At 35.0% G+C, this 13,905-nt stretch overlaps 1 protein-coding gene across 1 annotated transcript; it reads right to left on the bottom strand.

The window, feature by feature from the left end:
• Positions 1-13,386: 13,386 nt before the first annotated feature.
• LOC18594571 (MADS-box transcription factor 1-like) lies at positions 13,387-13,905 on the bottom strand. The gene has a single exon (XM_007022175.3). It carries the CDS (start codon positions 13,903-13,905, stop codon positions 13,387-13,389), a length of 519 nt encoding a protein of 172 aa, XP_007022237.2.

Raw genomic sequence — 13,905 nt, 5'->3', positions numbered from 1 at the left:
CATCATCATTGTACATCACTTAATATTCGGCCAAGGGTGGTTATTGTGAGAATTTCATGCTTTCTTGCCCTATTTGATTTCTATACACATTTAACTAACTAAAACTACTAATTTAACTAAGAATCAAAACATAAAAATTTCAAAATCCTTCCCCTTGAAATTCGGCCAGCCCTTGGTATCACTTTTTGATCTCTCTCCTCAAGCATGCTAAATGGAAACAAAGGCATAGGAAAGGTAGAAATCAAGCTAAAGTCAAAAAATCATACCATTAGACGCGTAAACGGACGAAAAACGCGAATTCCCCTTTGAATTTTCTACTTTTCCTTTGGTTTTTCTCTTTTCTTCCTTTCCTCTCTATTTTCTCTCTTATTTTCTCCTTATGGCCGGCCATCACCTGATGTGGGGTTTAAATGGGCTGATTTTCCTTTAAAATAATATTAAATCATTAAAAAGTGCCATGTATCACTTTTCCATTGGCCCGTTTTTAAAATTTCATCATTTAAACTTTAATTTTTCACCACTTAAAATACCATAGTTATTCATACCAAAAATAAATAAATCCTATGATTTTGACAAGTTTTGGATGGTGAAAATTACGGTTTTACCTCAGGGTGACAAAATTACCGTTTTGCCTTATGTTCCGAAAATTGCCGAAATTGAAATTTTTCACTTCCTATCATTAATTATACTCCAAATAGTTAATCTTGGTCAAAAATTTCACTCCATGATCAAATTATTATCTTAGGTGGCAAAATGACGATTTTGCCCCTTAACATCAAAATTTTCAATTTTTCCTCAAATGAACCCTTAAACTCCGAACAATCATTTTTAGTCATTCCTAGATTGTAAAATATTAAATTTCATCCTACGATTCCTATTTGAAGTAGTTCGAGGTTAAATCAACTTAAGTGTACCGTTAGGTACAATACCGGGTTTCGTCTATTCTTAGGAGTTTTCTTAGCGTAATAACATGATACTCAGTGCATGTATGTCATGACATGTGTTTATAAGGTTGGGTTTTACAGAGAAGCTCGCCATTGAGAATAGATGGATCCGAGCTGAGTTTGTAAAGAGAAGGAATCTGCCTACGTTCCCAAGTCAGTCTTCAAAGAGAGGCAGAGATTCGACATCTACTGCAAGAAGTACTACCTCAGCGTGTGTGGCATCCACTAGACCTCCATCTTAGCAGTCACAGCTGAGATCTTCTAGATTTGATCAGCCAGTGATGAATAGCCAGGGGGGGACTTCAGGAGGATTGAACAGATGCCGTAATTGCGGAGGATTTCATGTTGGGTCATGTAGAAAGCCTGTAAAGTGTTTTCAATGCGACCAATAGGGGCATATCAAGAGAGATTGTCCTCAGTTGAGACGGGATACAGTAGCTACTTCTACTCCTCTGACTCGTCCTAGTATACGGCGGAGAGACACTTCGGGATCACAGTCCAGACAGGGCCCAGTGATACGGTCAGGCATGGGGAGTAATACCCCAGAGCAGCCATCTTCCAAACCGCAGCCCCAAATTTCGACTGGGGTTTTTGCAGTGACTGAGGATGAAGCCCGGGTTCGACCTAGCACAGTGACAAGTACTATGATTGTGTTTGATAGAGATGCACATGTTTTGATAGATTCGGGCTCCGATAGATCATACGTGAGCATATCATTTACATCATTCTCAGATAGGAACCTGTCACCATTAGAGGAAGAGATTGTAGTGCATACTCCTCTAGGCGAGCGGTTAGTAAGAAATACGTATTATAGAGACTGTGGTATTAAAGTTAGGGAAGAAGAATTTATGGGTGATTTAATCCCTTTGGAGATTCGGGACTTTGATCTGATCTTGGGTATGGATTGGTTGTCCACTCATCGAGCAAAGGTGGATTGTTTTAAGAAAAAAGTGATTCTTCAAAGTTCAGAGGGAGCAGAAGTTGTATTTACGGGGGAGCGTCGAGTACTACCGTTTTGTGTAATCTCGACCCTCAAAGCTTTGAAATTGGTGCGAAAGGGATATCCGACATACTTGGCTCATGTGATTGATATATCAAGGGAGGAACCTAAGTTAGAGAACGTCCCCATAGTAAGTGAGTTCCCTGATGTATTTTCTGATGAATTACCGGGACTTCCTCCCGATCGTGAGTTCAAATTCACCATTGACTTACTTTCAAGTACTGCCCCTATCTCTATTCCTCCATATAGAATGGCTCCGGCAAAGTTGAAGGAGTTGAAAGTACAGTTGAAAGAATTAGTGGACAAGGGTTTTATACGCCCTAGTACATCTCCGTGGGGAGCACCGATTTTATTTGTGAAAAAGAAAGACGGTACACTTCGGTTATGTATAGATTACCGACAACTTAACAGAATGACCATTAAGAACAAGTATCTGTTACCGAGGATTGATGATCTTTTCGATCAATTATAGGGAGCTACAATGTTTTCTAAGGTTGATCTGAGGTCTGGGTATCATTAGTTGAGGATTAAAGAACAGGATATACCCAAGACAACGTTCAAGACTCGGTATGGTCATTATGAGTTCTTGGTCATGCCTTTTAGGTTAACTAACGCACAAGCAGTTTTTATGGATCTCATGAATAGGGTGTTCCACCCTTACTTGGACAAGTTTGTTATTGTATTCATTGATGACATCCTAGTTTACTCGAGAGATAATGATGAGCACGCTATCCACTTGCGTATAGTATTACAGATTTTGCGGGAAAGACAGTTGTATGCAAAGTTTTTGAAGTGTGAGTTTTGGTTACAGGAAGTGGTATTCTTGGGACACGTAGTATCAGGAGCTGGAATATATGTTGATCCCAAGAAGATAGAGGCAATTTTACAATGGGAGCAACCTAAGACAGTGACGGAGATTCGTAGTTTCCTCGGATTAGCCAGTTATTATCGGAGGTTTGTTCATGGGTTTTCCTTAATAGCAGCTCTTTTGACCCGTCTAACTCGTAAGGGAGTTAAGTTTAAGTGGGACGATGTGTGTGAAAGTTGATTTTAGGAGCTGAAGAACTGGTTAACATCTACTCCAGTATTGACACTTCCTGTGAGTGGTAAGGGATTTGTAGTATATAGTGATGCCTCAAAGTTGGGGTTGGGGTGCGTACTGATGCAGGATGAAAAAGTTGTGGCTTATGCTTTTAGACAGCTAAAGAGGCATGAAGCAAATTACCTTACCCATGATTTAGAGTTAGCAGCAGTGGTGTTTGCTTTAAAAATCTGGAGGCATTACTTGTATGGTGAGCATTGTCGGATATTTACGGATCACAAGAGTTTAAAATATTTGCTCACTCAGAAAGAGCTTAATTTGAGGCAAAGACGATGGTTGGAGCTGATAAAAGATTATGACTTGGTGATAGACTATCATCCGATAAAGGTGAACGTTGTAGCTGATGCCTTAAGTCGTAAGTCTTCATCGTCTTTAGCTGCACTTCAGAGTTGTTATTTCCCAGCATTATTAGAGATGAAATCTCTTGGGGTCTAGTTGAGAAATGGTGAGGATGGATCCTTATTGGCAAGCTTCATTGTGCGACCTTTGTTACTTAATCAAATTAAGGACATTTAGAGGTCTGATGATGAGTTAAGAAAAAAAATTCAAAAATTGACCGATGAGGGAGTCAGTGAGTTCAAATTCAGAGAGGATAACGTCTTGATGTTTAGAGACCGAGTTTGTGTTCTTGAGGGAAACCAGCTGAGATAGGCGATCATGGAAAAAACCCATTCATCTGCCTATGCATTACATCTTGGAAGCACCAAGATGTATAGGACTATCAGGGAGAATTATTAGTGGCTAGGTATGAAGCGAGACGTAGCAGAATTCGTAGCAAAATGTCTTGTATGTCAGCAAGTTAAGGTTGAGCATCAGAGGTCAGCAGGTACACTTTAGTCTTTACCTGTTCCTGAGTGGAAATGGGAGCATGTAACTATGGATTTTGTTTTGGGACTGCCACAGACATAGAGGGGAAAAGATGCGATCTGGGTGATCGTAGATCGGTTGACTAAGTCCGCTCACTTTTTAGCTATCCATAGTACATACTCTATTGAGAAGCTGGCTCAGCTCTATATAGATGAGATTGTGAGGCTACATGGAGTTCCCGTTTCTATAGTGTCAGACCGAGATCCTCGATTCACTTCTCGACTCTGGCCGAAATTTCAAGAAGCTCTCGGAACCAAATTGAAATTTAGCACTGCTTTTCACCCACAGACTGATGGTCAGTCAGAGAGGACTATCCAGACTATGAAAGATATGTTAAGGGCTTGTGTCATGGATTTTCTTGGGAGTTGGCATAGACACTTGCCGTTAGTGGAATTTGCTTACAACAACAACTTCCAGTCTAGCATTGGTATGGCACCGTACGAAGCTTTATATGGAAGGAAATGTCGTACTCCACTTTGTTTGGATGAAGTGGGTGAAAGAAAGTTAGTTAGTGTGGAATTGATCGATCTAACTAATGACAAGATCAAGGTTATACGAGAGAGGCTAAAGGTAGCCCAGAATAGGCAGAAGAGCTATGCAGATAAACGGAGAAAAGACTTGGAGTTTGAGATCGATGATAGAGTTTTTCTTAAGGTTTCTCCGTGAAAAAGGTGTGATTTTATTTACGAATCGGGGAAAGCTTAACCCCGAGGTATATTGGACCATTCTGAATCATTGAGAGAATTGGACCAGTGGCTTATCGGTTAGAACTACCTCCAGAGTTAGATCGGATCCACAACGTTTTCCATGTCTCCATGCTTAAAAAATATGTACCAGATCCCTCTCACATCCTCGAAGCACCTCCGATCGAGTTGCATTACGATTTGAAGTTCGAAGTGCAACTTGTGAGTATCTTGGATCGAAAGGATCGAGTATTGAGGAACAAGAGTATTTCATCGGTCAAAGTGTTGTGGAAAAGTGCTCGAATGGAGGAAATGACATGGGAAGCATAGCATCAGATGAGGAACCAATACTCGCATCTATTTGTCGAATCTGGTAAGTGAAATTTTAAAGTCAAAATTTTATTTTAAGGGGGGTAAAATTGTAAAACCCGACCCTATAAACACATGTCATAACATACATGCACTGAGTAGCATGTTATTACGCTAGGAAAGCCCCTAAGAATAGACGAAACCTGATATTGTATCTAACGGTATACTTGAGTTGATTTAACCTCGAACTAGTTCAAATAGGAATCGTATGATGAAATTTAATATTTTACAGTCCAAGAATGACTAAAAATGATTGTTCGGAGTTTGAGGGTTCATTTGGGAAAAAATTAAAAATTTTGATGTTTAGGGGTAAAATCGTCATTTTGCCACCTAAGATAATAATTTGATCATGGAGTCCAATTTTTGACCAAGATTAACTATTTGGAGTATAATTTAATGATAGAAAGTGAAAATTTTCAATTTTCGGTAATTTTCGAAACATAAGGGTAAAACGGTAATTTTGTCACCTCGGGGTAAAATCGAAATTTTCACCACCCAGAACTTGTCAAAATCATAGGATTTATTTTTTTTTTTGTATGAATAACTGTGGTATTTTAAGTGGTGAAAAAATTGAAGTTTAAAGGATGAAATTTTAAAAAATCGGGCCAATGGAAAAGTGATACATGGCACTTTTTAATGATTTAATATTATTTTAAAGGAAAATCAGCCCATTTAAACCCCACATCAGGTGATGGTCGGCCATAAGGAGAAAATAAGAGAGAAAATAGAGAGGAAAGGAAGAAAAGAGAAAAACCAAAGGAAAACTAGAAAATTCAAAGGGGAATTCACGTTTTTCTTCCGTTTACGCGTCTAACGGTAAGATTTTTTGACTTTAGCTTGATTTCTACCTTTCCTATGTCTTTGTTTGCATTTAGCATGCTTGAGAAGAGAGATCAAGAAGTGATACCAAGGGCTGGCCGAATTTCAAGGGGAAGGATTTTGAAATTTTTATGTTTTGATTCTTAGTTAAATTGATAGTTTTAGTTAGTTAAATGTGTATAGAAATCAAATAGGGTAAGAAAGCATGAAATTCTCACAATACCCACCCTTGGCAGAATATTCAGTGATGTACAATGATGATGAACTGATTTTTATTCTAAGAGAAATGAAGAGAAAATGATGAAAAATGGTTAAATGTGATAGAAAAACAAAGTGAAAAATTAACCGAGTTAATGTCCCATTTTTGACCGAATTTTTCAAGGAGGAAAGTGAGCTGATTTTGGTGATTTTAGAGGGTTATTGGCTGATATTTAATGGTTAGAAATGTTGGAGAGAAAATGGGACAATTTAGAGCTAAAATGGAACGCGTTAGCAATTTATCGGGTAAAGTGCCAAAAATAGGTTAATACCATGTTTAAGCCGTTTTAGGCTATTGCATTTCATACCATGCATTAGTATAGGATTTAAATCAATTATATAGTGATTTAGCATCAATGTGGTGAATTGTGTAATTTTTGCAATGTGTATAGGAGGAGAGCCTTCCGGTAAAGGCAAGGAAGTCGTACCCTACGAACAGTGATCTGGGCACCTAGAAAGCATTTAATTTGTACAAACTGTGAGTAAACCTATTATTATTGTAAATTATCTAGAGTTTATTTTTAAATGCTCTTTATGTATTTTATGAAATGAAAATGAGATTAAAATGGGACTTTTGATGTTTTAGAAATAAATGTGACAAATAAATATATTGTATTGATTATCTGAAATAAGAAAATTTTGATCATGAAATTGAGTAATTGGAGGCTACCAATTGTCTTGAAAAATATATTTTCCTATGAATGGCTTATGATATATGAGTATATGTGGCTATATTTTATAATTGCATTGGGAATTTATGTAAGCTGAGGCTGGATAAATAAATAAAAACCACGTTATACTGTCAAAATTTTATTAAAATTGGTGGGTTTAGTCACTGTAGTGACTGATTTTCGTGGACTGCCTATTAGAAGGGTATGGTAAACCCGGTTGCATAGTTACTCCGGTTGTAGAGGCGAGGAGGGTAACTCCCTGGGTAGTGTTAGAGCTCACTTCACGTCGAACCCCCACGTGAATGTGTAACTCGGCCAATGCCAAGGAACGGCTTGTTTTCAAAACTAACATGTGTTTAACATGTAAATATCTTAACAACCTTGGCGGACTCGGTTAGATGCCTCGGCTAAGGTATCTCCGAGGACTAGTTTTTGGCTTGAGCCCTGTTTCTAATAAAAGTCATAAGCCTTAACAACTGTTTTGGTAAATTACAAATATTTTATGGTTTAAGAAATAAATTGAAAACCTTATGAAATGGTTTGTGATTTGTTGTTTAAACTTGCCTCCATTTTACTCGCCTTTAGATATTTATAATAATGTTTATTTATTCATTGGGATTGCAAAATCTCACCCACCTCCTTTCTAAATATTTCGGGCCTGTGGTAGCTTGTAGATACTCGATTCGTCGAGGATTCCAGTTGACCCTTTTATCTCACAGACAGTAGATTACTATCACCAACACTTTGTGTATTTATGGGCCACTTGTCGTTGTAATTATTATTGTACATTATAACTTTGTAAATTATTGTATGTATGAATTTATTTTACTTCCACGTTACAAAAGATTACTTACACGTGTTTCTATAAATATTATTTTATATAAAAATGGTATATTTTAATCAATATTTTGAATAGTAATATTTGTCTATAAATCCTTTTAAAATAAAAAATAAAATAATTTTTGTCTTTTGATTTACTTGAGCCGAAAACGACTGGTAATTGTTTAAAACGGAATGTTTAACAACGATTGCTCACAGGAAAGGCAAGAAACCGATATGTAAGCCTTGCGGGGTTTCGATTGGCATTTCGGGTAATGAATGTCAATCGGGACGTCGCAGCGGTTGTCATGGGCCCGAGGGAGGTTTCGGGTCGTGACACTCTGAGTAGGACCTGTTACTACACCAGGTTAAGTGTGGTCTTTGTGCACAAAGTAGTGATTGTTGGTTATCGATATTTGATTGTAAAGGGCGACCTGAAGCCTTGATTCATATTGGGTGGCGTGGGCAGTTCCCACGAGTAGGTAAAGGGGGACCTGAAGCCTCGATTTATATATGGTGGCGTGGACAGTTCCCACAAGTAAGTGATGATATCTGAGAGAGTAAGCCTAAGGGCTATACTAAACCTACCCGAGGATGATGCTCACTTATGAATTTTTATTGCACAATGCATGGCATTAACACTTGAAATTTACTATTGAATGGCAAGTGAAATTTACATATTCATTGGTGATCAGTTATTTTGCATTTTTGTGTTTGAGACTTTTCATTTTACACTTGCCATTGGATTTACTGTTGACTGGATATCGAAGTGAAAGATTTTCTAGTGCCTTAAATACAATCGTTTTCATATTTGTTTACTTGTGATTTATTACTTTTAAGACTTGCAAGGTATAAAAACAAAATCTCTCAATTTAATGGAGTGTGTTTTCTACGCTTACTCTTGGATTTATTAACATTCCATCTTTATGTTTGTTTCCCCTCCTCGCCTGCTCACAGGGTCAATGATCACTGAGTTTGTGATACTCGCACCCCTCTTATTTTCCCTTTTGCAAACAGAGATTGGCCTAGCGTGTAATCATCGGTGCGTACGATCTACCGCAGATAGGTAAAGGCATCTCATAGCATTTTATCCCAAGTCACTCCGCTGTTAGAGGTCGAGTCATAGCTCTTTGTTCATTAAGTTGTAAACAGATATTGATGTTGATATAAGTAAATAATTGGAGATGTGGATTTCAATGTATAAACTTGTGATTAAATGGTTTAAAGCTTGAATCAATTATTATGTTTATGGTTCAAGTCACGATATGAAAGTATTGTTTTAAGTATCAATATGAAATGGTGATTGTATGTAGAGAACTAATGAGCATTTCGAGAAAGGCTTGTTTGGGACTTGACGGGTCTTTCCCGGAGGTCTCGGACATCTGTAGCGACCGGAGAGGGGTCGTTACAACTACGGTTGAAATAATTATGACAATCTCTTCCATGTCTACTTCCACAACCATGGCCACAACCATAGCCACGATCATAATTACAAAATGATGTCATATTCACTTCAAGGAATGAAGTAGAACCAGTTGGACAAGATTCATGATTTTTATAAGTAGCTCGTTATTTTGCTCAGCCACGAGAAGACATGAAATTAGTTCAGAATATTTCTTAAAGCCTCTTTCACGGTATTGCTATTGCAAAAGCACATTTGAGCCGTGAAAAGTAAAAAGTATTTTTTTTAACATGTCTTCATTAGTAACATATTCTCCACACAATTTTAATTGAGAACTAATTTTAAATATTGGTGAATTATACTCGCTTACGAATTTAAAATCCTGAAATTGTAAATGTATCCAATCATAATGAGTTTTTGGAAGAATTACTATTTTTGGGTGATCATATCTATCTTTTAGACTTTCCCAAAGGTTTATAGGATCTTTTATTATGAGATACTCCGTTTTTAATCTTTCATGGAGATGGTGACGAAAGAAAATCATTGTTTTTGCCTTATCCTGATTGGATGCTTCATTTGTCCCTTTGATTGTGTTTCCAAGGCCTATATCATCTCAATGAATTTCAGCATTTAAAGTCCAAGATAGATAATTCTTGCCAGTAATATCAAGAGCCACAAATTCAAGCTTTGTAAAATTTGACACGGTGAAAACTATTAATAGATAAAAAAAATAAACTATTGTTATCAACAAGCAAATAAAAAAAATTGACTGATAATGAAATTAAAATAAAAAATTGACTAATTATAGATTGAAATATGAGTAAAGTAATAAAGCGACAATTGAATTTAAAATGAAAATTACCTAAAAGAATGCAGCCTTTTAACTTTGAGATGATGATGGAAACTAAATGATATCAAAACTTAAAGATTAGAGTTTTGTGCTGATAAAGTGTTGTAAAATATAATTTTGAAAGAAAAATATTAGAGAAAAGTAATGAAAAGGTAAGAAGATCTTCTATTTTTATTTTTTTTCAAATGTGTATACCATCAACTATAATGCATCTATTTATAGGCTTACATGGATGGAGGGAGAATAAATTTACATAAATAGGGAGAATTTACATAGATAGGAATGTACATATACTGAATGGATCTAGAGGATAGAGATGTACTTACATAAATATGGATCTTAGATATGAGGGGATATACTGGATATGAGAAGATATATTGGATACGATGCAAATACAATAGATATTCACATATATTCATAACATGTTTGACTATTTTCACATTAATGGATAATAAAGATGTTTTGGCTTGGGGAATAATATAATAAATTTAAAATCAATTATTAATTTGTAAAAGGTTAATTAAAATTTGCAACAATAGATATATTTTAAATTAATTGATACAATGTTAATTTATTTTAATAGTTGATCAATTTGACAATAATGAAAAATTAAGAATTAAGAGGACTATTTTCTTGGTTCGAATTAACTTAACAAGTCTAAATGTTCGTTAACAGATTATTTGTTTAATAGTAACCTTACTAACTATTATTTATAAATTATAACTTATAAACTATATGAAATCATAATATTTAAAAGTTAAAATTAATTGATATAATTTTGAACAATAATACTAAAAAAAGAAGAGATTTTTTGGTTGATTTAAATTTTTACACTTGAGTTCTTGAGTATTGATTTTATTTTATATATAAGAATAAAGTATTTAAATTTTATTTTAAAAAATAAAGCAGTAAGTCTAATTACTTAAATACAATTAATCATAATATTCATCAATTAAAGTAATTGATTATTTTAAAATTAAATCTAATTGTATTTATATTCTTACTTATTAGTATACTTTTTAAATATACTTTAGTTAATAAGTAATAATTATTATTTTAATTAAATTTGAAATTATGGTAAATAATAAATCAATCAAAATTTAAATTTAATTAAACAATTCACTTTTTTTCCCCTTCTTTTCCCATTTCCTTACTCTAAAAAATTAAAGTCTAAAAGTAAAAAAAGAAAATAAAAAATAATAAAAACAAAATGGGCAGCCAATGAAAGGGGGAAAAAAGGCCTTTCCAAAAATTTTCCAATTCCTAATTTCTCACTTTTGGAATTTAAATATTCAAATTTCAATTTAATAATATCATTTTTATAATTAATTAGTTTAAATAATAAGGGTAGCAAAAAACAAAAATTTGATACTCATATTTAATGTATCTTAAATTAGTTTCCTAATCCAATTCATAAATTTAACGTTGAAAATGTTGAATATACATTACTTATGTAATTGTATAATAATTTTAAATAATATTATTTTTAAAAAAATATAAAATTTTAAAAATTTTAATTTAAGAAAAACATTATCATTTAATCATTTACACATTTTGGATAAAATTATTTAATTACAATTTGGATATTTTTGAGTTAAAAATTCACTAATTTTCAAGTTATAAAATTTGAGTTTTTACAAGTTTAGGGTTAGATTGGTCTTGAATTTCGGGTCATTATGAGTTTGGTTCACTTCAGGTTCGAGTTAAGTCAAATTTGGATTATGTTGAATTCGGGCTTTTTCAGGTTTGAGTCATATTGTTTTGTATTTTTGAATTCTTTTGCAATCAATTCATATCAGACCTAATTCGACTTCGATTCATCGTTAAGAAAATAACGTTGTTATAAAGCATTGCAATTTCCCATATTTTCCAAAACAAATTAACTAATAGAACACAAAAAATTTTTAATAGTGGCGAATTGTTCATCTATAACTTAGTTAGTTCGTCATAAAGGCTAGAAGAAACATATTTGGTTAATTGATTGATATGTTAATTCGTGTACAAAGGCATAATATTTGTAATTTCCGAATTGATGTATGTAATACATAAGTTAGTGCTGCCCAAGTCCTAAACGATGTCGCATTAATTGTGCAAACAAATTCTTTTATTTTAATTTTTTTTCATCTTTTTAATCATTGGTAAGCAGTTATGTCTACGTTAGACCAACTTATTCCCCATAAAAGGCACTGAGGCTAGCCCCTTTACTTGGTCCACAATTCATAATTCTTTCATATGTAATTACATTGCGCAGATCGGTTGAAGTGGTAGAGTCATGGGTTTCACTCGTCTATGGTTGGCATTCTCTTTGGCTTCTCCTGCCATTGCTAGTCCTCGCTCCTGCTGGTGATCATGGTATCTGAATATGGTTACCATGGGATACCAGCTGTCAGCCACAAGGAGAATATAAGCCTTGCTGTGGTACAAAGCCACAAGAAGAAAAGGCCAGTTATGGTGAAAAGCCTGGTTATTAGAGGAAACCAGAAGGCGAAGAAAAGCCTAATTATCTCACAAAACAATACATTTAGAAACAAGAACCCAAAGCCAGAAGGAAAGCCTGGTTATGACATGAAGCCAGAAGGGGAAGAAAAGCTTAATTATGAAACAAAACAATACAATTACAAGCCAAAGCCAGAAGAAAAGGAAAAGCTTCTCTCGGTTGGTGTTGAAGGGCTTTATTTATGTGAATCAGGTCCCAAGTATATATTATCCAGTTCAAGGTAATGTCTCTTTGAATATTGTCGCTTTCTTTAAGTGAAGGTTTGAGTACTCTGATTCAATTCCATTCATATTTTTACTAAAAATTTTCTCAATTGCCATCTGTAGGGGCTTGAGCAGAGGTAACATGTCAAGCTGCTGGTGAGATTGGGGTTGAGAAAACTCAATCTATTTGCAGCGTAGCAACTGATGCAAAGGGTTACTTGTTTGCAATGCTGTCTTGTACATAAGTCTTGGAAGCTTAAAGACTGCAAAGCTTCTCTTGAAAGCTCTCCATTGGAAACCTGTAATGTTCCTCAACAAATTAAGGGATTAGCGGTGCTCCTCTTTGAGTTCCGTGGGACCTTTCTTCTTCATGTTTAATTACTACTTCTACCATGGATTTACTCTAAAAATATAGACCTTATAAAAGCTTTTGGAATTTTTGTTTAATGGTGGCTTAATTAGTAGGGTTGTTCTGATGTAATGGTGAGGAGTTGGATTTGGGAGAAATGGGATCTCTCTCCCTGTCTCATTGCCATTGTTATAAATGTTGTATCTAATTCTAAAATAACTATAATTCTACAAGTGTCTTAAAAGACCCTAATATTAATTCATAACCATAAAAAAAACTCACTAATTTAGGATCAAATAAAATTTTATTAATTAATTAAAACTTGGTCATCAAGAACAAGACTTGATATATAGTAATCAATGAAAATTTCTTGAAAATCCAAGTAAACCAATTAACTGGAGTTGCAGAATATACCAAGTAGAAGGATTGAAATTTTCTCCGAAAGAAGCATAAGGATCTAGTCTCTACTCCCCTAGTCAAGTTATATTGGATTGTCAATTGTCATAGAACTATAAACCATTCCACTATCCAAAAGCACCCATTGTGCTGCCTTTCAACAAAACTGCTCATCAGGGGTTTTATTCAGATCAAATAAATACTCCTTACCCTTTATCTCCTCCATTCTTGCCGCTACATTGTTCTTCAAATCTACCAAAGCCTCTCCAAATACTTCAATCTCTTGCAAACTCAATTTCCCATCATCCATCTTCTGAATGTCAACCGGTTGTGTCCTCCAAAACCCATCGTCCATAACCCCTTTTCCAGGCTCTTTCTCCTCATCACCCATCATGTCATTATCATCTTGTCCATCATATTTGATGGACAGATACTGATGGATAACAGCATCAGCGTTATCAGAAGTATAAACCCTTCCTTGCTCTGAAATTACGATGACGCCGATTTCTTCCCCACTCAGCATCGAGAGCTGGGCAGCTTTCTTTAGCAAACCCTTCTTACGTTTGGAAAAGGCTACCCAACGTCGGCGTTGGTTCTCAATTTTCTTGATCTCAATCCTTCTACGGCCACTGCCTTTTCTCTTTAGTCTGCTCTTACTTGTACTTGCTCCATCCAT

The sequence above is a fragment of the Theobroma cacao genome, chromosome 7 (assembly GCF_053813885.1).
Source record: "Theobroma cacao isolate CCN51 chromosome 7, ASM5381388v1, whole genome shotgun sequence".
NCBI lineage: Eukaryota > Viridiplantae > Streptophyta > Magnoliopsida > Malvales > Malvaceae > Theobroma > Theobroma cacao.
Note: the sequence above shows the minus strand (reverse complement) of the source record. Positions and strands in the feature narration are given on the sequence as shown.